The sequence below is a fragment of the Varroa destructor genome, unplaced genomic scaffold (genome assembly GCF_002443255.2).
Source record: "Varroa destructor unplaced genomic scaffold, Vdes_3.0 BEIS01000003.1, whole genome shotgun sequence".
Lineage (NCBI taxonomy): Eukaryota > Metazoa > Arthropoda > Arachnida > Mesostigmata > Varroidae > Varroa > Varroa destructor.
The window spans coordinates 45,232,947-45,258,095 of record NW_019211456.1 but is presented as its reverse complement, the minus strand read 5'-3'; the positions used below and the strand labels follow the sequence as shown (position 1 = coordinate 45,258,095).

Below are 25,149 nucleotides of genomic sequence, written 5' to 3'. Positions count from 1 at the left end.
TTTATGTAACACAGATTTCAAATGAATGCTGGAACAAGTCGAATGTCCTACTGACACACGTTCGTATGATAAAATACTTTATTGTTGTGTTGCTAAAGTTGTCAATACATTTAATATCAATACCTGTTCTTTATGCTTCGTAAACTGAGTCGTATTATTTCTATGCAATTTACAGCAACTCGCAACATTCGGTTATAGCATACAGTTATTGAGTAATTGAGTTATTCTCGTTGCTCTACATGCGTACTTTGTTCTTGGTCATAACAATAACAACCATGCTTCAACGTAGCAACTTTCTAAGTGGCTACTGTGTGTTATCCGCATACACTTTGCATACAACGTCAGTTACTTTACAAACTTCACCCTGAGCACATGCTCAGTTTGCTCAAAAATTAAGTAAGTGCGAAAAATAAATTGCGATTTTTTTTGATTAGTTTTTTAGACCTTGCCTTTTCTTTCACCAAGTATTATTATTATTATTATTATGTGACTGTTCTGTTTGTTCGTTTTCATCATTATCAGACCCATCGATTTCTCGGAAAAATGATGGTAGTTCCGTCGGTTCAACCTGATCCGTCGATATCGTTTCCTCAATATCAAATGCTCCTCGATGCTCCGTGGTAATGATAATCAGAGTGGGAAACTCAACGAGCATTTTTCCACGAAGGTTTTCCACCAGTGACAAATCAAGGTCGAATTCGAAATAGCGCTCATAATTCGCGGGTCTACCGACGGCCTGCAGAACACACAGAAGATAATTGACATTCGGATATCATAATTCGTAGCTAAATAAATTGAACGAAATACGGTACATTATTTAGCTATAACAGCTTTGCTTTGTCAGCGAAAGTTAGTTGAAAAAATTTAATTTATACAATAAACAATTACATAGCAGAGAATGAAACATTTAGACATTGATAAGTGTTATCGCTTCTTAAAAGTTCGTTATAAGATTTTAATGTAAAATTTCAGCTTACCTTCATCAGCACACAGATTTCTCCGATCGAAGCATTAAGAAGTGCAGCAGCCTTTTCTTGCTCGTGAGTCGCTAAACTTGCAAGGAATTGGACAACGATTTCTTTGACCATCGTGGATGAAGGTATATCGTGCTTGAGCACTATTAGCTGACCCTGGGGTACTTGCAATTCAACCGTCCAATGTATATGCGACTTTTTGATAGATATTCGATTTAACCTGCGACGTTTGAACATCTGCAAAGGAAAGATAAGTTCGTATGTAGTTGTTAAGCTATAAGGATACTCTTATTACAAATAGGTGACTGCCAATACTACCGTAACCCAAAATTGAAGATACGCATTATAGATATATATATATATATATAACCTTTCGAAATATAGTAATCGTCATTTGCAGAACAAATTTTATTTTTGTCTTATTTATTATTATTTTAATTGAAAGACAAACCTGCGGCAAGAATTGTAGAGATATCTTAGAACGTCTCCACGCAAATTTCTGTATATTCATCAAGTTTGTGGGAAGAGTTTCGCGCCGATGAGGTTTTACTATATTATTGCGTACCGCGCTATCAACCATGCGAGCCGACTCCTCCAGAAACCTGATAACAAAATTGAAGAACTTATATCAAACTGTGACCAATATTTTATTCTCATAGTAATAGCCATGCAAACTCACATATAGTGCATTTTTCTATACAAACTATTCTACAATATACGACAAGCCCGGTTAAATGATAATGGCCTGATTTTTACAGACGATACTTTGACCTGAAATGAAAATGTCATAGCAATGAATTAATGCATTACCTGTAATCAGAAAGAAGATCGAGATCCGTAAATCTGCTCATAGGGATAAACCCAGCTCGATCTCGAACTCCGTCGCAGCCCGTCTGCTTCTTGTGCGTTTTCACACATCCAAGTGAACATGTGCGTAACGAGCATCTCGGGCAAGAGTACCTGTGTGGTATTTATACAATTAAAAAACAGTATTAACTTCCCACGTTCTATAATCTGCTTTGTAGTATGCACGTTGCCCTAATTTGCAGCAACCACACACATAAGGTAGCGTCAAAATATTTGATCGCCATTTTTCAAAAGTCAAAAAGTTCTTTCAAGAATTTCGTCTACGCCATTTGAATACCAGTACTACTGCATCAAATACGGTTTACTGTCAGACAAATAAAGAGGAACAATTAAAGAAATATAGCGAACCCATAAATCTATGATAACTATTACTGTTTATTTAAATCAAACATAACGCGTACATCCTCTTAAGGTATACCAGATGACCCTTGTAGTGAGAGTGTAGCTTTCAGTTTAGACATAAGTTTGAAGGATTTCATTTGCTAACAAAAAATAATCAATGCAACTAGCATGCTATTTAGATATTTTTTAAACAACTTATACAGTGTATTTAATTTTCCAAAGTCCTTCTCTAAAATGCTTACTTAGAGAATAACTAGCAGATTTCCGTCCATAAAAATAGTTCAATACCCACCTGGCCGTCTTATGACATACAGCACACTTCTTAGGTCGCGAAATAATTTCGTTTATTTGGAACTGCTGTGTATTCCATGAGTTGATACTGTTTTTCGCCACATTGTCCTCAGCTATGTTTTCATCAAATGAAGGTGGTAAACTGTCACTAGATGTCGATCGTATATCAACTGCTTGTAGAGGAATTGTGGATTCGATTCCGTTCGCCATCTTCACTGTACCTGTGAAAAATTATTTAGAATGTAGATCGTTTCAAGATGCGTAAAAAAATATTACATAATTCCCATACAACGTATTACACACAATGAAATTTCGGATCCGTTTAGTCTGATCGCAATACATGACAGTGCCCGGCTAAAATAGTATAAATTTCATAGTAGTATAAATATGAATAGGTATTTGCTAACACTAAATCTGAGCAAGCTTCTTACCTCCACAATTCTAGATCATCATCTCAATCACCCACCTGTACCTAGAGAATAAATGAAGAAAAAACGAGTGCAAACAGCCTATTCATATATGTACGATCTTCTTCCCTACAATTCAAGTGCACCTGTTTTACATCATGTTCGAGCACCCCCTGATGCCAATTGGAGGATTATCGGTGACAAATATAATTATATACAAAACTAAGAGCAATCAGACCACAGATATAACCTTCCTATCTTTACTTCCGTCCGAAAATTCGTCTAGAAATCGCAGTCCAATTGAAAAAATTCTTCTACTATCACACACTTGTACACTTCACGTAAGCTGAACCATCACTATGCGCCCCGACCACAGAACGAACAAACATCTTGCACATGTTTCGGATTATTCACGGAAAGCTAGCAGACGACAAGCGTATAGAGACCCTTCTCGGCAACGAGTCAACAATCAAGATGCTCATTCTTTATTATTGCAGATTTTAGAAGACTAGTTTAGAGAGAAATATTTACGAACATGTGTTTTCTCGCAAGTAAACCGACTGTGGAGTACTTTGGTGTGTTTTTTTTGTTAGACAGGTGTAATTGTCTGAGAGTCGAGTCTACTGCACTAGTGAGCTCGTAAGATTACCAATGCTACGGAAGCTCGGGACAATTTTCATAGACAGAAATGTCTTGGCGCGAACAAATGGTTTTGTGCGTAACTACAAGGCCACCGTAGGAATTAAGCACCCAAATAATCGAATGATGGAACAACAGGTATGATTAGTTTTCTTTAGAACATTCATTCAAATTCATATCTATAAATCGTATTTCCCATGACCCGTTTAGACAGTCGCTGCAGTAGTTGATAATAGAATAAGCGAGGTCGGCATGAACTATAAAGTTCGAATTTATACGCGTCATTTCTTTAGAAAAAGGCTTCGGAGAATAGTAAAATAATTATAACCATGTCTAGGTGAGATGGGAGGGGCATTTTTGGAATGCACTGGCTCTCCATTTTTAAATTCGTAATTATATATTGGGATATACCAGTGGGATTGCTTGAACTTATGTATAATAGATAAAACGCTTCTTCATGTCTCCCTTTCAAATTTAACTATAAAAAGTACGTATCTCTTGCTTCTTACCGAAGTCGGTAGACAATATATTTTTCATTCGTGAATCTATACAGATGCAGAAGTGACGTCATGTGTGCTAACTTCCTTACCATAACTAAAGATCTTAACTGTATTGAGGAATAAACCGGTTTGTACTTACAGGTACGACATGCTGCTCAAGAGCTCAGCAAAGTTCTAAACTGCGATGAAGGGAAGTGCCTTAAACTTTTTCGTTCTTATCCAGAACTGCGGAATCGCACACTATCACAGATATTGCATGCTGCACGGATGCTCAAAACGAGCTTTGATAATGAGTCTATAATAAGGTAAGCTATCCAAACACATTTTCACAATCTGTAACTGGTTCCGTATGAGCAATGCTGAATCGAGTAGTATCGAGTTTATGTATCTTACACAGTAATTGTTGACAACGGAAAACATGGTAATTTTAATTTATCAACGAACCTGGTGGTAGAAAGCTAAGTTGAGCGAATTTTTCGTAGCATTAAATCTATTACTTTAAAATGATTATTGAATGTCACATCTGTCTAGACGTGATCGGTACTACCATCTTATAAAAACCGATCAATTATTTGTAATAAGAGCAGTACTAGTTATGTCGAGTACGTTCAGAGCAATTGGTTAATGCCTAGAGCATTCTGCTATTTTTGAAGTACAGCGCTCGGCAAAATAATTTAGACACTTTTACAAGGCTAAATAGGAAGTATTCCTCCCTGTAACTAGCAACTAAGCGGATTTGTACAACAAGAATTTATCACTTATGAGATAGACAAGGCGGTTACCGCAACGTTGACGTGTGGAAGCGACCTTCGCGCAATGGAGCTAATTAAAATCTTACCCCAGTTTTGTCACAATTCGAATGACAAAGGTATCACAGGAAGAGTAAATTCTAGAAAGCTAGAAATAGTCCTCCTCAAGATTTATTTGCAAAGCCAGCGGAAGACGTGAGAACTTATTTAAACCTATTTGAACTGACTTTAAAGCTTTAGGAAACGAAGATATTGAAGAGTTACAATCAAATTAAAACCAAAGTAACACTTATCTTCATAGTGTGACAGTAAGTACTACCCCACCAAAACTGATGATATGAAAAGGAAAGCCGACGAAATATACGTTAGGGATTCGACCAGAAATCTCTGTATCGTTGTTTTTTTCTTGTCTCTTTCAAACAGTTTTCTGCGGCGACTGGAAACACTTGTAGTTGAAATATTTATGCCCGCAGGTGATTTATGTATGGTAGAACGAAATGCACCCTCAACAAGCATTCAACTCATTCTTCCTTCGCTAATACCTTGTAACTTCAAGATCAAAATATTACCAGTTATACAATGCCGCCTCTATGTCAAGATGGTTCTTCTCGAGCCTTAAGAGAACAAACAAAATATAAGACGTTTTGGACTTATCGCGAAATTGCGTAGACGCATTCATAAGGCGGTTGCCGGGAGGACATTCTAAGTCGAAATGAATCTGCTTTGCAGAAGAATCAAATTATATGCTATATGTATGTATATATATAGGCTCTGTAGATGACAAGTTATTACTCTACTGTACCAGGTGATGTTCTACAAGTGAGCCTTCAGGAAACATCAGAAGTCGTTTACAGCATTTGATTTGCAACTCACGCGAAAGGTGGCTGTAAACATAAGAAACGTTCATGCCGTACGCCTTGTATTTTATTATTTTTACTAATTATAATATTATTGTTATTAATCAAGCAATTCTGAATTTGTAATTGAAATTTTAACTAAAATCAGTAAACTTGCAACTGATTTTTTTTTAAATTTTCAATTCTCTGTTCTCATTAATAATTTTTTATACCCTGTCAACGTCATTTGGTATAATCAGAAAATGACAATTTCTTTTTTAGGTACGGACGAATCTTGGCAAGACCATGGGTTACTATACAACACCAAAAGTACATTCTTGAAGAGTTAGGTTTACAGCAAGTGAATCTGCGTCATGTGATTGTCTTTCCTTACATTTTACAAAGGACGTTATATGAACTCAAAACGTAAGATGTTCTCATTTTCTAATCGTTTACTAGAATGTTGTTGCTTCAATTGATAAGATTTGTTGCTTGAAAATATGACTTTATGTTCTAATCTGTTAAACGTTATAATTCGCTGAAGACAGGGCACCTGTCGAGTTCTCGTAATCGAAAGCCTTTAATGGCTTTTTGACACTGGATCAACAGCTAACGTTTCTCAAACAGGAGGTTTCGTGAAGCAGTGTTGACAACTTGTATGAAACAAAATGGATACCAACTAAACTTTTCGTAAACAGGAAGCAGACGAAACTGAAAAGCGTAGTGCACGATTAATCGTGAACGTTTTTATTGTTGCAATTTTTTTTGCTCATCCATAATTGTGTTTGGCTATATAATTGCAACTTAAAGGCAACGTCAACTACAATAATAATAGATCATATTTTGAGAATATACTTAGTTAATTTATAAAGAACTTCTGGTTGTTTTCTTTGTTATGCAGAGTTGATAAGTTGATTGCGCTTCATAGTGATGTTCTGACGGTTGTAGTGAACCAAATACCTGACTGCCCGCGCTCTCTAACCGATCGCCTTTTGCAGGTGGGTAGGCTTGACCCATTTCAGCTTTAACGTCAAGATTATATGTTGTCAGATATGCAGCTTTCTGTACAATACCCAACGAACCAATGTAACCAACCAAGGTCTAATGTTAAACTCTACCGATGTTTTCACAGGTTTTACCTGCAGAAAGGTTGATGTCGATTCCAGTGGCGAAATTTTGGGCAATTTTTATGACAGAGTATTTAAAAGGACGATTGAAGGTTGACGACTCGCATGAGTCAGTAAAAGCCCCGAATGTTGTAAGTGTACCCCACAGATTCCTTTTACAGAGAAAAACCACGAGCTTCTAACCCACGTGAGAATGATTTCGTCCCTTGTTTTAATTACCATTACCGATTGTAGTTTCGCCCACTCGTAAAACCCACTAATTGTATAAGAAAGTGGTCAAATCATCCAACAATACAGAGGATCCGCCGCTAGCTTCCTAATTATTCAGCAATGTCTGTTTGGACAGACTCCTGCACACAATCCTACTAAGCACTTGTAATTCGTGGGATCGTGCTCTACAGAGTTCAGCGCTCAGCTTGTCACGATTGTCAGTAGCTGTCCCATAGGCGTTCCAAGAACCTATCGTCGTTATAGTAAGGAGTTCGCAGGCAGTTTCTAAAGTATTCCCTATTTTTCCTTATGTTCCCTAAGACCAGATTTTCCTTTCCGTATAATGCTGCATTTTCAACTCGCAAGTAGTCTGTGAAATACTTAAGTTAACTGTACCTCGCTTAAGCATATTTCTTATCGGCGACCAGAGAGGACTCTATTTATATGCTGTTATAGCTGAAGCGGGAGTGCCGTCCGCATAATGCATATTTTTAGCTTACAACCGGGTGATTTTCAAACAACGTGAGGCTCGAATCCTGGTTCGTGTTGACGTGATATCCAGAAATCGTTTGAGGTGTTCACACCATACTAATAAGCCATCCTCGATACTTCACTCTTAGACCAAATTGCGTGAAATTTTTACGACGTGCCGGGTTCCTCGCACAGGAAGTACGGTACTTACAAACTCGGGGAACAAATCCATTGATACGCCCGTAAGTTTCAGAAGATGACTAGCCATCTCCTGTATTTTTCCTAAAAGCGCAACAAAATTGAGGTTTAGCCTAATTTCGTCGAGCAACGATTGCCTCGCCTGCAACGCTACGAATATTTTTTTCCAGATTTTAATAAGGTATAAAAATTTCTCGGGCGAGTTAAACTCTTCTTCTGAAGCGCGGTTCGTCAGAGCTTGCGTGAATCCCTGCCAAGTAATAGGGTACATCGCGGGTGTACCACACTTGCACAGTCCGCTAAGGTAGGTTCTGACTAAACTACCTGAATCCCAGGTTATTCTTTTTAGGCTATTCCGCTAGTCCATTTTTTAGCTTCTCTGCCCTCAAATTCGCGGTTTCCCGCTCTGTTTGGGCCGCTTTGATGAAGCCCCATATGATTTCGTTCATCCCAGAGCAATGAGTTTATCAAGATGCAACGCGCATAATGTAACAATATGCATACGTAAGTTTCTGTTATTTTAATTCTGCCATACAAATTACCGGGTTGGAAAGAAAAAACAAGAAAAAAATACGTTTTTTTTTATACAAAACTACATATTTTATTATTGTGGTTATAAGTTGTCATGTATTTCCGGTTTCCGAACTTCTCCTATCGGTCAACTAATTTATTTATCTCTCTTCGTCAGAAATTTTCAGATTTCGTGTTGAATAATTCGTCCACTCAGGTTTTGAGGCCCCTTTTACTGCTAAATGTGTGGTTCCTGAGATTATTTACCAGTGAACGAGGTATAACTTTGTAGATAAAGATCTGGTTGGGTCCTGTACCATGGCTTCTCTTCTGGAGCAATTCATTCTGATCTGTGGTTCATATTGACAATAAACACCATTTTATGATGATGATTTTGTGCAAAAATCCGTTATTGTGGCTGCTTGGCGCCTGACACCATGCGAAACACTGAGATGCAGAATTAAGCCGAAATTTTTGTAGGTTTCAAAGAATTTATGAGGTACGCAAGTTCTCAAGGACTTTGAGGTGGCTAAGGACAGTTGTGTATCTGCAACCCACCTTTTTGGCCAGTTCCAGGGTTTTTTGTCAATTGTGTTTTTTCAGAAATACTTTCAGACAGCCATTCTTAAACTCAGACGGTCGTGTAAAGCGAATGCATTCTGTTAATCCCAGATACCATTTTTAGACTTGGTAAGCCAGCCTAGTGCGGTCTTTTTTGTCGTTATTGTACACAAAGCAAATGTAAAGGGTTGTTTTAGCGGAGTTTTGGCTTCTACCAAATGCATTGCATAGACGGTGTCGAAAATTCCCTTTTTCACCTAGAATTTCTGAGGACCTTTTCGAGTTGAAAGTGCACTTACAAGATAATATCGATAAGACACATAGATTGGGCAAGAAAAGCGCTTTCGAATTGCATATCAGAAATATAGCAAGTAAAGAATAGCAAGTAAAGAAAACGGGAAAGGCAGACTTTTTTTTAAGAGGGGAGGAAGCTTTCGATCGGATATTGTAGTTTAATCCCTATGGCTAGGCCTTTTGGTGTACACAGTTTAACTAGATGGCTAAAATTTCCCAAATCATTTATTTGTCTATAATACGTTATGTCCAAAATGCGTAAATATTGCAAAAACTAATTAACAACCCTTTCTCATAGGTAATGCAGAGCGTACGTCTCATGGATGCAAAGCTTAATATTCTTCAAAAGATACTCGGTTTGGATTTGGACACCATTCGAAGCAGTGAATACTTCCTTACCCTCGATACATTTAACCTTCAGGCCCTCGTTGATAGGGTGATTATTAGAGATCTTTCTAAGTTATTGATAGAATAATATAGCAAGTCATCAATTAGACTGAAAAACTTAAAATCTGATGATGGTTCATCTTGACTTAACATGGATCATATCATTCTGGTCGTTGTATCTCAAACGACATTGTGTAAAAAATTATTTTACTTTTATATTATTGCTGAGTCAAATGTTCGGCACACGCAATTTCTTTTATTTACTTACTTCGAATAATGACTGTCATGTCAGTTAAACCCGTAATTTGGAATCAAGTTTCAACTATGATGCATTAATTGCTTAGCTCAGGCATTTGAATTAGCAAGAGAAATTTAAAATTTAGTGGAATCCGGGTTCTACACCTAAGGCAAAAATTCGTGTCCTAAACACAGTGATGAGTGGCCTCGGCTCCTAATGGGCATTGGTTGATTAAATAGTAGCCTTAGGTATGACAAAGAAGTAAAAGTAAGCAAAAAAGTCTTGCTTAAAGAGGGATGATCAAGACGTATTGAAGTGTTACTGTCTTCCAGGTGGACACCTTATCGAGCTTTACATTGGCCGATTTGGCTCGAAAAGAGCCCAGTATACTCTCAGCAGATCCTGACAATATTTGCAAGGTCGAGTCAATTTTAGAAGACCACGAAATAATGCCACAACAAGTATGGTGTCATCCTCAAGTTTATCTTTACCATGCGAACCTACTAAGCGAGCGCTTCAGTTTGGTCAATACGGTGAGCTCTAGTTAGAAAAAGTATTTTAGGATAATAATGCATAATTAAATGGTATCTACAAACAGGCGGAAACTTTCCATCAATGTTGTAGCTATCACCTTTGTATTTAGTTTCATATGATCATCATGAAAAACAGTTTTCAAAATATAGCTTTTAACGATTTTCTGTAATTTACACTTTATACCAAAACTATAAGTTATGTCGACGACATTGTGAATTGTAGTCGCTGTTATTATGATGTCTGCGTATGCTTCGGCGTAGTAACTGACAAAATAAAGGTTCATTGGATTTATACTCCTTCTTTTTGGTGACTTATGATAAATTACTGAACCCTTATCCTTATTATATTCTAACTATAACTATAGGCTACATATCTTTTTTTCGCGATTCCAGTCGGTAGATATCGCAATGCATCGAGAAAGTCTCATGTTCCTAAGGGTACTAACAAACAATTGGGACGTGCAAAGAGAGAATATAGGCGTGGTACGTCACATGAGAAGTGTAATTTTTGCTTGCTTAAATTATTTCTTGGTTTTAGTTTGTTATTAGAGCGGCTAATTGAGTAAGTTTTTCAGGCACAAAGTACAAAAGATGTGTATTGAAGTTCTGTATATAAATAATGTACATATAGATTGTCTCAATTCAGCCATGTGCCTTATGTTGCTTAGATACGTGTATCCCTATTGAGATGTCTATTTTTGTGTAAATGACTTTTGGATGTGAAACAAGAGCAAAAACGTAAGAATATACCGTCCACTCTTATGTCGACAAGTGTTACCTAAGTTTTAAACGAATTGTTCATAAATAAATATTGTTGATATATGACACATCTTCACTCAGGTGTAAGCTATATTCTTTTTTGTAAATGCTAGATAGCAGCTTATTAATACTGCCAGTTTTCTACCGTTGGGCTTTTGTTCAACCTGAACTCGATTTACAGAGTAATCTAAAATTACAAGCAACTAATGATCTGATAAGGTACCTACAAAGGCGTCTCAAGATCGTTGATCATAACGAAAAAATGATGTTCGCCACCAAGTTGAGACTTCACAAGACCTCTCTGCTCAGGTATTTAGAACTGAGATAAAACGGTTGTTTAACAATTTTTTTAGCAATAACAATAGCATTTACCTTATAAATTTATTTAAATTAATTGTATTTTAAGACCCGAACTAATCGCAGATCATTGTAACTCATAACTATCTTATTATTCTTAAAGATTATTTAATAAAATTTTTGATTGCGTCTACTAATGCAGACTGTGTAAATGTGGTGCAGCTGTAAATTACAAATGATTGATTGTTATTATTTTTTTAATTTCCGTTTCCTAGATACTGTTAACAAAGGTAACCAATGAAAACTATCGCCTGGCCTAAACATATGTGACGAAGGTTGATCATTGTAAAGTTCGAATTTATAGCGTATTTAAAATTTCTTATCTCGTGCAATTTTTTTTTGGTTCTCAAAGTTTTTATCAACAAATCCCTATGCTGGCGACCTAAAATATTATCATTAAATTATTGAATTACGGCTCCCGCAAGCAATTCTAAAAAATCTAAAGTACTAGTTGTTGTCTAGCTTTTACATCATGAGGCATAAGGCTTAAAAAATGCAGATCAGGATATAAGTATTTTAGGATATAGAAATGCGTTTGTTTAAAAATGTTAGCAAATAATTTGTATTCATGTTTTTTTAGCTCGCCTATGAACACTCAGTGTTCTGCTACTGTTCTCCTGGGTGAACTTTCTCTCAGTAAGGAGCAGATTATGGCAGCCCCTGGGTTGCTGTTACACAGTCAGGAAGTTCTGCGTGAGGGCTGGGCTGTTTTACAGGAACTGGACTACATTAAGGTAGGAAGCTATAGAAGTGTCATACAACCGTATAGATCAAGCTTTAATTGGCGCGTCCCTTTATTAAATGTGATTCTATTATTTTTACGATGGTGCAGGAACTTGGTCTCGGAAAGGAATGGCGGAAATTCAAATTTGCCGGTGAGATGCTACTCTATGAGATCGAATGCGGCATAGTGAGGCAAACTGAAAAGGCAGACACCGATAGGTTGCGGTATCCCTCTCAGAGTATTTATTTTGCGAAGAGAGCTCACTGCAAAGAATTTGACGAAGATTTTGTATACGGGGACAGTACTGAAAATTCAGCGGATACTGAAACATGTAAATCACATACATCGGATAACTTGACGGGGAATATATCTGCTACCTCGAACTGGCGTCCCTTACCGCCTGCAAGGTTCGAAGAAATAAAAATGAGTTCAAAGCCGGTACTAAATTGCGCAGTCAATAGCGAAGACGGAGAAGATACAACAGACTCACCAATTGAATCTGCGAAAAAAAAGGGTGGATTGCCGTTTTATAACTATTGATAAACGAGTAATGTATATTTGGTAAAACTGTTTAAAATGAAATAGTAATCTTGGTTTTGTTCACTAGTGACATTTATTTTCTTAGCTAGTTTCAACATTAGCTAGGCCTGGCATGTAATGATAAATCGGATTTGGCCTACAGGTGCGCCCGTTAAGTCAACTCTCTTTCCGTTCGACAGTTGACACCCTTCTAGGAGAGCTTGGCTTCGATCGAGATACAATCCAAAAATCCAGCTTCTTGTATAATGTTGACATATCAAACCTTCAAGAAATCATACATAGGGTAAGTAATACATTGAGGTTGTAATGTACAAAAAAGTGGGACGGGTGTGAACTTACGGTGGTGACTTTTCGAATGTGTGTCTATTTTTGAGAGAATGATGTCACGATTTTACCACCATCGTTTATAATTATATGCAATGGCGCGTATAATCAAAAATGGTGCAAAGATTCTTGTCATCATCAAGGCGTTATTGGTAGTTAACGAAGTAAGTTTATTTATACGTTTATTTTGTTACATATGGATTATATATTTTGAGTTTTTTTAGAAATTCAAATGTGTTAAGGGTTAAGTTCAGTAAAAGACAGCACCTGGGCGCCGGGTTTAGCGAGACGCTTGTTCATGCCCGTCAACGGGCATATATACACAAAATGTGTCAACAAAGCCAGATCATATATTTTTCCGCTTAAGGTTTCTATTCACTATCGTGTATATAGCAGCACAAATACTCAACTTAACTACTAAGAACAGGACACCACATATGCTGCGCTCTTGATCTCTTCAATGGAGTAATATTTGTAGAGGCTACGTAATACCATTGAGAAGAAAATCAGTTGAAATAACCTTGTGACGAGCATACCCCAATGGACTGGGTCAAAGATTTAACAAAACAAGATATTACATTTTTCAGTTCCGACTTTAGTTGCTACTACATATTGTCATATACATTTATTTGAAGCGATTAGATTATGCAGACGCAAAATATGTGAACGGGTTAATGATGTGTCCAAGACTTTACTTCAAGCAAATTATAATCATTTGTTCGATTATCGTTATAATTCTTGTGTATGCCACGCCATCGATGTAAATCGGTAAAAATAATTTACGCATTCTAATGACCGTTACTTTTATGTAAATGTGTCTTTTGCACCTGAGTAACTAGAAAATTACGTGTCTGGGTCGTCTACAATTGTAAGTGTACTTTCTTCTGTAGCCTCGAAATTCAACTAATGGCTTAAGTCAATCAAAACTGTAGCCTTGCTTTCGTCCTAGTTATGATCGAACGAACAAACCTGCCCGTATAGCTGAACTTAACTACGTAAATAGTTATCGATAGATATCGACTGCCATAGGGTAAGTTTAATCCTAAGTGTAGGGTACGTTGAATGAAAAGTATATTTACTGCTGTGTCCTTGCGTTATTATGCAATTATACACAACCATTGCAAACTTGGAGTGCTCACATCGGTTGATTGCAATTGCAAAACAAGACTGAGCAAACGGTTGGACGTGATGTACATGTAAAACATGTGAATAGAACGTTTTTAACTATTCGTTCCATATTTAATACCTGCCAAGATTTTTATATGTAAAATTTTTTGTGTAGTTGTCTATTTTGTTTTGCTCTCTTTGAATTCGCACGGCACTACAAAATGTATTTGCAAGTTTCGAATAGTGCTATATTTTTCATGTAAGTTATCTGGAGTACCCTACTGCGCACTGTGTTTTAACGTAGATTTTAGACCCAAGTTTAGACCTCAAATGGTAGACAAGGCGAAGCAAGTTGAAGGAATCTAGATACTCTGAAATGATAAATAACTGTATGTTAAGAGTAGTAGTAGAACGGAGAATAATTATGGTAACAATTCACCAAAAACTTTTTGACTTTTTTCTTTAGATACCTTCCTTGGCAACGTTTACTTTACGCGAGATAGTTCGTGAGGAACCTAGGATACTTACAGCAAAGGTCGACAAAATCTGCGAAATTGAATACATTTTGTACCACCAGAGGGTCACTCCTGAACAAGTGTGGTTATTCCCTCTGATTTATGTTTGTAGGCCGAATGTTCTGCTCAAACGCTTCACAGAGCTTAATAAGGTAAGACATGAATGCCAAAGGGTCTGAGTTTTGGGTAACGTGCAAGCACAACAGTGTATATAGTCAACAAAGTGCGTGGCACAAAACAAGTCGCAGAGCAGTTTAATGCTGTATTGTTTTTCATAAGCTTGTTATGAGAACTAATTAGCGATGCATCTTGGAAAAATGTAAGATAAAGGGTAAATAATTTTGACATTAGTCAATCGATCTTGCACGTGTCTTGTTCGTTGCAGTTAACGGAAGGTTCGGTTCATCGAAATAGTCCTTTGTTTTTGCGTCAGCTAGTAAGAAATCGGAATCGGCTTCGAGACCACGAACTACATGCTGTATGTAAAATAAGCATATTCTGGTATCACTTAGACTGTCAGGCAAATATGATAGTTTTTTGTAGTGAAAGTTTTACCACTGCCACTTAGTTACACAAAAATATTAATTACGAAGTTGCACTTGTGTAATATAATAATCAAAGGTAAAAAAAAAATGTACCATACTAACATTTTTGTCTATTGGAACAATTCTCTTCAATGAGTTACAACCGGATCTTTTAAAGGGAGTGAATCGGGACTTTCTGAAGTATGTGTCATCGCGTCTCCAAATTAGTACCAAAAAGCAAAAGTTGGATCTTTCTAAAAAGCTACGACTGCATCAATCCACATCCATAGGCGGGTAAGAATTATACATACGATCACTTTTTTTCCTTTTAGCTTTGCAATCCGATTCCACCACAGATACAGTGCTCACGTGGAAGGGCGGTCTAATTTAAATTTTAAACTACACTAAACTTAAAAAAGTCCATCGACAATAAGCTCGAAAAACTGGAACATGCTTTTTTGCTTTATAGGTGTTTGTTAACTGCCAAAGACTCTGCCAACTTTCTTATCAGCGAGCTTGGTTTCAGTATCGAACAGATTCGTTGGGCACCTGGACTGCTATTATTCAATTATAGAGTGTTGCGACAGGCTTGGTGTAACCTCCGTCGCCTGAGCTACACGCAGGTAGAGAGTAGTTACGCATTTCTGAAAAAGAAAATAAAATTGATTAAATATGATATTTTAAAGAGAGTAGAGGTTTCACCAACTATGATAACGCTGGCCTAGTTTTTAAAAAGAGCGCTAAAGATTCTGCTAGATTTCGCGATAAAGCAAACGCCTAACAAGCATTACAATTCAAAAATGAAAATCGAGTGGCACTGTTGGTTTTTTGTTTTTGTTCTGCGCCTTAATTTTATTTGTTGGGCTATTTTTATTGGCTCGTTCTGGGACAGTAAGAACATTCAGTATATGCTTTAGAAATTTCAAAAAGCCGTCACTTGAGATTGAATATATGTAGGGCACGACAGCGTAGTTTTGCTTATCGCAGGCAACGTTATTCATGTTAAATAACTTTGCCACTAAGATCTCCTCATATATAACGGCTTTTGATTTTTTCGTCATAGATATATTCAATGAAGTTTGTCCAGTACGCGATAATTTACATGTAATCCATATGATTATTTCTCTTTCATCTATTTAATAGAAGTTAGGACTTGGGGATGCCTGGAAGAAATCGAAAATCGTCGGAGAGATGTTGCTATACGGAATAGAAAATGACCCCGAATTGCACGCCATTGAAGCTTCCGAGCCATTTCATAGTGTGTTTAATACAGATACGGGAGAACTGAATATGCAAACAGCGGATGTTTTACTATTTGAACCAGATGCATCGGCAGTCACATCTGTTAATAGCAGAGTTTGGCATCTTCCACGACCTAAACAGCTGACTGAATTGGATACAGCCATATTTGGGGCACCTATGTCAGAGAGTCGCTTTAGAACAAATAAAAGCCGACATTGTTTGAGTTCATCCAAGAATTTCAGTCATCCGACCTACAGCAAATGTCCATTCGTATTGAAGAAGATTCAGCTTGGATCGAACGTATACTATAAGCGCGTTCTCAGCAAGCCGAACTCAAAAAGAACAAGTTCGATCAAAATTATACGGTTCCAGTCCTCACGCTGATGAACGACAACATGGAACAGTAAAGAAGGTGCTTGCATAAAGTGTGTTAGAATGACCTTAAATGTATTACAAATGTACATCGTGTAGAAATGCGTTTGTTGCTGTTTTTAGAAGCCTCTCTAATCTAGCGTTATGTGTTCTGTAAGTAAGACATAACCATCCAAAAACTTCCAAAGAAAAAGCTGAATATTCAAGTCAAAATATGTGGCTGGATTCTGTTAGGTCGATTATATATGTAGTGAGCAGCATTATTTTCATATTAATAATGCATCGAATCAATGCGGAAATGTACTATACCCAATACATGGTGTATTTTATGAAAATAAACTTTGCCTGAGTATATGGATTTTACAAATCGTTTTAATATTTATTTTACATATTATTAGTAGTAAAAGTTTAGGCATATTGAAACTGGAGGCTTATAGCTATAACATGAAAAATTATGGAAGTGGAGGTTTTTCTGGCAAATGTAATGCTTCGAAGAGAGGAATGTCTGCATGTGGCCGTGCCGTTTTTGTCGAAAAATCTGCGAACATGTCGCTGTAATAAATCTGTAAAAACCCTATGAGTCTACCCCTTCCACGTGAATGCAAAATTCAGCATATAAATGTAACAATACTGCTGGAAATACAGGTTTGGATGCTGATTTAAAAGGATCATTCAATCAAGCATTGATAAGTCATTCATGATAATGTTCCATATCTTACAGAGTAGCTAGAGAATTATCGGCTATTTAAGAACTCCGGTTGGCTGAGCATCACGGAGCCCGATACGTGTATACATCATAGGGGTCGTCTGAGTTTGTGTCATCTGAGTGCTAACTGGTAGGCGCCACTGCGAAGCTTGTCTATGGAGTAAAAAAATACAAGTATTTTAACTGAAATGATCCATGCAAGAGCAGAATACGGTTCTATTCGAAAATGTGGTTCAAGGTTTAATTTAACCTAGGTTCATTCTATATTTATTACCAAACTATGCAGAAATACGAAAGTAACTTGAATCAATCGTTTCTACTACATATTAACGTATTAGATCTATAGCGTTTTTGTAAGGAGTCGGACCCGGGTCTGCAGAAACCTCGAAAAATTATCTAGTATCCTTGCATGTCAACTGAAGAGGCAAAATAGGCTTTCAGATAGCAGATGATCAAGGGTTCTCTAAATAAGGTTGTATGGCTGTTAAAGATCTAAAAGCTTGGTCTTAGCTAATTATATATGCCTATGGCGAAGGTCTGATTTAGATATCAATAGTAAAATCAGCAGACAGTGTAGTGTTAATTGGCAAATGGCAGGTGTTGGTTGAGGACACATGCCTCCAGTAATAGAGGTCCATGTTATATTTACTGATTTAAAGTGAGATCCATCCATCCGTTTACGAAGGAAAATTACGAGTACTATATAGTTAATTTATTTTTATTATACGTGGTGTTTACCAGCTTCTAATCAATTAATGCAATCAATTCGATATTTGTACTACGAAAAGCTCTAATTCAATATAAAAAAACCACGGATTTTTTTTGTAGAACTTTTACTGAAGTTCGATGCGAGTTTTGCCTTAGTCTTTGTGTGCATCTGTACATCTCTTTATATACTTGTAAGCCAGCAAGCGAATTATTTTTATAGATTGAAATCCAAGCTAAACATTAACGCGTGTGACCTTTGAAGTTCGATTTGTTAGAAAGAACTGTAACAAATGTATTAAAATAAAACGGTCAAACGTTTTAGACTACAAATCTAATCTAAAATAATGGGCGTAAAAACTTTGAACCCTTGGGTATGCCTGATTATTCCCTTGGGGTTTGAAAAATAACTATAATTTTCGGCCCATGATTATTCAGGTTTTTTTAGTCTTGCCAGGACGGTGGAAGTTCCTGGCCTAATAGGAAACAGTGCCTGAATGCCAAGCCCACACAGTGGCTTTGTTGTTGTTTCGAACCCATAATGCGCAATATACAAAATTCGTGTCAATAACACAAGATTTGTTGTTCAAATTTTGCCGGCGATGCCCTCCTTCACTTCGTGGTGGAGGAGGGAGTAGGTGTGAGCACAAGCGGTTAAAGATCCAAGCAGGCGTTGCGCCTCCGGCATGACGTGTGATGGCGCTTTTGGCTGTTTTACTGGGATGATATGTGTACTCTGTGCTAGGTTTGACTGATTACTAGCTGATATACTGACCAGCACGTGTCAAATACCATTTGTCGTTTTCTCTAACGAGTAAACATCTGTATTACATGCGTCAAGTTGTACCGGTGATGTTTCAACTAAAAATTTGCTGCTGAAAAAATACAACGTCATAAACATCTGAAGATAAGTTTGTGCTGGCTAGACAGCATACTTTATCTTTGAGAACGAAAAACAAAAAAGAAAACCATGGCTAACCTCATTAATCTAAATGTATTTGCACGAATGCTATGGTTGGGGCTGGCGTCGACGTTGTGGTATCCTATTCATCAGTGGTCGCCAATAGTGGGGGTTTTATGGGCCATTTTGAATCACTTTGTGATTAAATATTTGGATGAGTTGAAGCTCTTTTGCCGAACTTTGCCGCGAGATCTAGCCGCCGGATATGCTGCAAACCGAGCAAGAAAAGCCCTGCTTGCTCAAGTCAAGCGGGAAGCTACAGTACCTCAGCTGTTCACCGAAACCGCTGATACTTATCCAGACAAATTGTTTATGTCTTCAAATGAATCGAAATGGACATTTAGTGAAGTGAGGGAGTTCAGTAATAAAGTGGCTAATTATTTTCGGGAAGTAGGTCTCCGACCACGGGACGAAGTCGCCTTATTGATGGAAAATCGGCCAGAATTCGTAATGATATGGTTGGGCTTAAGCAAACTCGGAGTGGTTACAGGTTTAATAAATTCCAACTTGAAAAATACCTCGTTAGCTCACTGCATCAACGTGATTAACAGCAAAGTAGTTATATTCAGTAGTTCTTTAGGAACCTCTATAGACTCAGCATTACCCCACATCAAGGATTCCTCCATCGCGTTTTATCATGTAGGCAAGAAATTTTGTGGTGAAGTAAGGAGCCAAGACCTTATGCAATACGTCGAGAAAGCTTCAGCTAAAGAATCAATTCACCAGGGTAAAGCCAGAGATCGTCTTCTCTACATTTTCACTTCGGGAACGACGGGCCTACCAAAGGCTGCTATAATTACAAATCAACGTTACATGTATTGCGCTGCAAATATGTACTATGTGTGCCGTTTCAGGACTTCCGACAAAATCTACCTAAGTGTGCCCTTGTACCACAACTCTGGGGGTACTCTAGGACCTGGGCCGTGTATAGTCTACGGCCTATCGTGCCATATTTCTACCAAATTTTCAGCCTCCCGATTTTGGGCAGAATGCAAAACGTACGAGTGTACAGTTGTTCTGTACATAGGTGAAATGATCAGATATGTTCTTGCGCAGCCAGAACGCGATACAGACAATACACATCAGGTGAGAATGCTTTACGGACATGGAGCCAGAAAGCAGTTGTGGAACGAGTTTAAAAAACGCTTTCGTGTAAAAGATATTCGCGAGATCTACGGGTCAACAGAAGGGAACGCCGGTCTAATCAACACGGACAACACGCCGGGCGCAGTTGGATTCTTGCCAACGGTATGCCGCATGAGCAAAACTATTTCCCGCGCCATCCTTCCTATGCATGTCATTAAGGTCGACCCTGAGAATGGCAAACCGATAAGGAACAGCCGAGGCTTGTGCATCGAGTGTGGTCCTCACGAGCCCGGAGAACTCGTTGGAATTATCACAGCTCAACTGTCAATGCGTTTCGAAGGCTATCTCGATGCGGAGGCAACAAAAAAGAAAATCTACACCGACATTCTTCAACATGGCGAGTGCGCATTTGCAACGGGTGATATAGTTGTCTACGATGAACTTGGCTACGTTTATTTTCAGGACCGCACCGGAGATACATTCCGTTGGAAAAGTGAAAACGTGTCCACTAACGAGGTGGAAAGCGTCATAGCGAAAATTATAGGTTTAACGGATGCCATTGTCTACGGTGTCGCTGTCAAAGGTACTGAGGGTAAGGCAGGAATGGCTGCTATACTCAACAAGCAGGATCAAGCCTCGAAAATTGACCTCGACCGGCTTTTGAATCAGATGGCGGATATTTTACCTGGATATGCGATTCCGTTGTTTATACGATATGTCGACGAAATAGAATCGACCACGACGTTCAAGTATAAGAAGAACAATCTTGTCAGTGAAGGATTTAATCCAAACAAAATTCAAGACCCACTGTTTTTCCTTGACCATAGAAAAAAGCAGTATGTTCCTCTTGACGAAGAGCTGTATACGCAGATCAGTACAGGGCAAATTCGCCTCTAGAGGGTTATTTTTAGAAGGAATTTGCAGCTGGTAGGTGTAGTTAATCTAGCTGTCTAACTATGTAACTAATACAAGTCTGAATATACACAAATTACAAAACTAGTAGCTAAAATATGCGCATCTGGGGCTTCCATGTGTTTATGATGAGTACAGACATAAATATAGGGCTCAATTGCAAATCTTTGATTAGGTAGCTAAACAGTGCTCTTTTGCCCCAATAGCTGCTTCGCTGGCCCAACATTCGAGAAAAAATTTCTTTTTCCCAAAATTCGTAAAAATTTAGATGTCATTCTTCAGCTATGCAACGCTCCGATTTTTAGCCACTGAATTTTGCTGTCGGGCAGCAAGTACCTGGAATTTTTTGATTTGTCTAAGTAATCAGTCCTGTTGTGACATGCACTCTGAAGATGCAAACTGCAAAGCAAGGGGCCGGTGATATATGTATTTACTATATAAGAATATTCGTACGATATGTTCCCACGGCCTTAAAGGGTATAGCGGAGCTCTTGAAAATTCACGAAGGTGTTTAAAGTAATCATATTGTTTACAAGTAACGAAAAAGGACAAATTTACAGAGTACTGTTTAATAGCAATAAAATATCTGCACTATAGGCCTGCAAAGATCTGGACTGTGTCGACAGTATCTTCAGTTTAAAAATCAAAAGGAACTCCTGCGCAAGAATCAGAAGTGGTTCATCATTCGCTTTTATCGCCCATACATTCTCTATCGCCTCGCGTGGAGACAAGGCTATATTAATCGCCTCACAACATCTGTATGAACGGGCACGATGAAGAGCTAATCTATTTTTTATAAACAGGAGCACTGACGGCGTTTTTGTTCTATGTCGAGCCGTTCGCAATTCTATCTGTTTGCTAAGAAACCAATTAAAAACTAACTTTGTGATTAACGATTGGTCAACTTTCAAAAGGTATACCGGAGCGTGTAATGATTTTTAAGGTTGCTTGACTCCTCCGATACCCTGCGTACACAAAAATGTGTATTTTTCCTCTCTGTGAAGACGCTGATTCCGAATAATTTCTAAGTGGGAACATTTACAACAAAAAAAAAACATTGGGATAATATTATGTTATGACGACGTTGGGTTTAGTAACTGTACGTAAAACGCCCAGTATTTAATCCAACGAGTGCAGGTTCCTATACTAGGCCATACATGCCAGATTATAAGCCGTAACGACCGGCAGTCAAGCTGACATACACTGCCAATGAACCGATACTAGGAAGTAACCGTTGAAGCACGTGATGCAATTATTTTCATGCAATCGTGTCAATCTTATGACATTTTAACCGGAGAAATAACATTAAATACTCTATTATTAAATAAAAGGTAAACTGCTAATATACTAAGCAAAACGCGAGTATTATTTTCAACGTATTTTCTTATTTTATAATTTTAAAATCAATCTTTATGACATGCTTGAGGCAAACATGTTGTGGATTTTTCTAGATCTTGCATTAGGACCCGCTATATTGTTGCGTCTTTGAGAAAGTTTATCTACAGATGCTAAAATGCCGTTATTCCCGTGATCGCATCCTCAGTATTACTGCATTCGCTGAGATCGCATGTTTGAAAGAGCTCTGTGGCCTCTCTCAATATGGCGTTCTGCTGTGACTTTGAGTCATCTAACTACCAAACCCATCTTCGAATATCCTTCAATTTGCAACTTGATCTGAAAACATTATATTTGAATTATTGATAACAATGCAAAAATACTGTGTTGCATTCTAGGTGTGAAACTTCAGCTACAAAGATTCTACTCGCGTGTAAACTTTAATCTTTGTCCTCACAAATAGGAATAAAGGAGTTTGATTTACTGGAACCTAATAGGCCGCCGTTTTGTTCAGTGAGAAAAATAATTACCACTAAAAGATACTATTATGGATATTAGTATGTTTCATTCTTCGTTCAGAGAACACGCGAAATATGCTTAGTTTTTTCGTTGATGTTATACGAGGGTCGATTACATCAAAAAGAGGGGAATATAATATCATGATAACAAAAAAGAAAGCACCTAGAAGGTCTTATATTTGGTCCGTGATCTATTGTTGAAGATAAACAAACAAACAAACAATCTATCTCCTCTTGTAAAGAACATCAGTATAACTGTCTCTCTTCTAACGTTCGATTGAACTCGAACGAGTTTTCTGGATGATTACCGTACGAATATACTTTTTTTCTGAAAAGACAGTTGTTCAAATACAAAATAGTTATAGTCTCAATGGGTTTGATGAAACTACAATAGCACGATAAAAATGCAATATAAATTTAAAAAAAGACCGTAAATCTAGTTGATTATTAATAAGCCACTACTATTATTATTTTTATTATGGCACTTTAGGTAAGGGGGGCAAACTTCCTCAAAGCTGAAAATTAGCTCATTTATTTATAATCGGACCTTGAACCAGCAACGTGGTCTAATATCACGACTCATTACTAGGAGCTTTAAATAAATTAATGAAAAACGTTTTTTATGTTCTAGACTGAGATGACCTACACGAAACAACGTGAAATCTTTCGAAGGCCTTCTTCGGCAGAAAACCATTACTGAACCTCACAATAGAGGACGGCCATAATGAATCTATCTATTACATTGTACTACAGTATACCGTTAGTATCAATAAGAACGATGCCTGTTACGAACGGGCTTTTATTACATATATCATCACGACACGATCTATGCTACATTGTTTCTACTGGAAATTATGATGTGAACACGTCCACTACGGATTCTGCCACTGGTATCGATGCGCCCCTTCCGTTTAGATGAAGGCTTTCTGTTAGGTGCTATTAACACTCATTCATACTGTGACCGAATAGCGTGTGCTATCTTTCATTCTCTCGCAAATATCACTTTTAGCACTTATTTTGTGTACAATCCTATCATTATCAAGCTTGTTGGTGGCGTTCTCCTCTGCATCATCGATGAACCAAGAAGTATTGAAGAGATCCGTTTCAGCAGCAGTGTGTAAAATTCATTAAGACAAATAGCATGCGGCAAAGAATAAATCCTAGGAGGTAATCTGGCACAAATTTCCATTATTGAATTCTGTTCCAGCAAAGCTATCAGCACTATGCGTGGATCAGGTACACTGCAGAGCATATTCATATGCAGTCAGATACAACAGACGTTGAAAATAGGCTTATGATTCTATGAGCTGTTTGTCCGAGATCTCACAACAAACATCTATACGTGTGTGATTGTGTATGATAAGGATTCAACTTCACTATTTAAAGGCTTCAGAGAGTAACAACTAGAAGAGTAATAATAATAATAATAATAATAAGATGTAACTAGAGTAACCATCGAAGCCATGTCAGATCTCGGAACTAACCTCAATACGTTGAGGCTAATTGAGGTAAAGCATGCGATGCTCATGATGTCATACAGCAACATCTACCTACAGGTTGCACAAAAACTGCATACTTGTGTTTTTTAAACAAAAAAAATGATTAACAGATGTATTGTAGACGTGCATGGTGTCGATAACTCTATCACGCAAACCTACAACGCCAGAATTGATTGGCAAAGTGTGTAATTTTCTTAAGAATAAGAGCGTTCGGATAAGGGACGTACGCATCCTGCCCGTTCGATGAAAAAGAAAAGCTAAAAAGTTTTTGAAAGCAAAGAAAATTACTATAATAAGAGATTATGCGCATTTTCAGTTAATAGAAAATGTACAAATAACGTACTCTAGGATTTAGTCAAATGGCGGTTTTCAATACGATTAAATCTTCATGTCCATATCGATAAATTCAGCGACCATTAGACCTGAAGGTCACTGGTTTCAGTTCAACGTACATCGTTTTGATATCAAGTAGAACGTCCTGTCATTCGTTGTATATTGTACTACGCAACCTGCATATTATAGGATCATTGTACAGGGTCATCTGGAGCAAGTTGAAAATATTTGCATAAACCTTTCCTTATTACCAACATTGTAAGTTTAAAGAATTCACCTTGATACAAAATCAATAGATGCTTCACGCGCTTTTTAGCTACTTGTTTGCATATATCCGCACGGAAATAGAAATAGAAATAGCCGCACGGATATGCTCTTTAGATTAATAGGCTGTCTATGGATCGTCGTGACGCAAGAGTACCCGAACTATCCACGAATGAAATCCACATCCCAAAACATGATTGTCTGGCAATTAGTCTTTTTTTTTCTGACAAAA

The 25,149-nt window shown here is 37.5% G+C and overlaps 2 protein-coding genes and 1 pseudogene across 15 annotated transcripts; 2 read left to right on the top strand and 1 right to left on the bottom strand.

The window, feature by feature from the left end:
• Positions 1–38: 38 nt before the first annotated feature.
• Positions 39–3,387, bottom strand: LOC111246548 (box C/D snoRNA protein 1). Of its 6 annotated transcripts, none has more exons than XM_022796318.2 (7): positions 3,132–3,275; positions 2,906–2,946; positions 2,476–2,695; positions 1,785–1,934; positions 1,426–1,576; positions 978–1,211; positions 39–736 (listed from the first exon to the last, which is right to left on the bottom strand). In XM_022796318.2, exons 3-7 carry the CDS (start codon positions 2,682–2,684, stop codon positions 458–460), a joined length of 1,023 nt encoding a protein of 340 aa, XP_022652053.1. In that variant the 5' UTR covers positions 2,685–2,695; positions 2,906–2,946; positions 3,132–3,275; the 3' UTR covers positions 39–457. The 6 variants fall into 6 exon arrangements, with proteins under 6 accessions (XP_022652053.1, XP_086839826.1, XP_086839825.1 ...); XM_086983700.1 differs by having other exon boundaries at positions 2,906–2,940; positions 3,132–3,264; XM_086983699.1 differs by lacking the exon at positions 2,906–2,946 and having other exon boundaries at positions 3,210–3,387.
• A 132-nt stretch (positions 3,388–3,519) lies between these two features.
• LOC111246546 (uncharacterized) lies at positions 3,520–16,965 on the top strand. Of its 9 annotated transcripts, XM_086983690.1 has the most exons (18): positions 3,520–3,658; positions 4,162–4,325; positions 5,575–5,649; positions 5,888–6,031; positions 6,507–6,603; positions 6,738–6,863; positions 9,275–9,412; positions 9,934–10,134; positions 10,528–10,617; positions 11,075–11,202; positions 11,831–11,984; positions 12,083–12,488; positions 12,694–12,797; positions 14,412–14,612; positions 14,846–14,938; positions 15,142–15,278; positions 15,454–15,607; positions 16,128–16,965. In XM_086983690.1, exons 6-18 carry the CDS (start codon positions 6,759–6,761, stop codon positions 16,608–16,610), a joined length of 2,394 nt encoding a protein of 797 aa, XP_086839816.1. In that variant the 5' UTR covers positions 3,520–3,658; positions 4,162–4,325; positions 5,575–5,649; positions 5,888–6,031; positions 6,507–6,603; positions 6,738–6,758; the 3' UTR covers positions 16,611–16,965. The 9 variants fall into 9 exon arrangements, with proteins under 9 accessions (XP_086839816.1, XP_022652049.1, XP_086839812.1 ...); XM_022796314.2 differs by lacking the exon at positions 5,575–5,649 and having other exon boundaries at positions 3,526–3,658; positions 12,083–12,125; XM_086983686.1 differs by lacking the exon at positions 5,575–5,649 and having other exon boundaries at positions 3,526–3,658; positions 15,163–15,278.
• Positions 16,966–18,591: 1,626 nt separating this feature from the next.
• LOC111246547 (long-chain fatty acid transport protein 4 pseudogene) lies at positions 18,592–22,325 on the top strand (annotated as a pseudogene).
• The last annotated feature ends 2,824 nt before the right edge of the window (positions 22,326–25,149 follow it).

Excerpts from the sequence above, each read along its gene's own strand:
- LOC111246548 (XM_086983699.1), bottom strand. The coding sequence starts at position 3,279 with ATGTGCAAGATGTTTGTTCGTTCTGTGGTCGGGGCGCATAGTGATGGT. Across the intron at positions 2,696-3,209 it reads AGCTTACGTGAAGTGTACAA|GTACAGTGAAGATGGCGAAC; the intron begins GTGTGTGATAGT and ends AATTTTTCACAG. Across the intron at positions 1,577-1,784 it reads GATCTTCTTTCTGATTACAG|GTTTCTGGAGGAGTCGGCTC; the intron begins GTAATGCATTAA and ends TTTTGTTATCAG.
- LOC111246546 (XM_022796311.2), top strand. The coding sequence starts at position 3,533 with ATGCTACGGAAGCTCGGGACAATTTTCATAGACAGAAATGTCTTGGCG. Across the intron at positions 3,659-4,161 it reads ATCGAATGATGGAACAACAG|GTACGACATGCTGCTCAAGA; the intron begins GTATGATTAGTT and ends TTGTACTTACAG. Across the intron at positions 14,939-15,141 it reads GAGACCACGAACTACATGCT|TTACAACCGGATCTTTTAAA; the intron begins GTATGTAAAATA and ends CTCTTCAATGAG.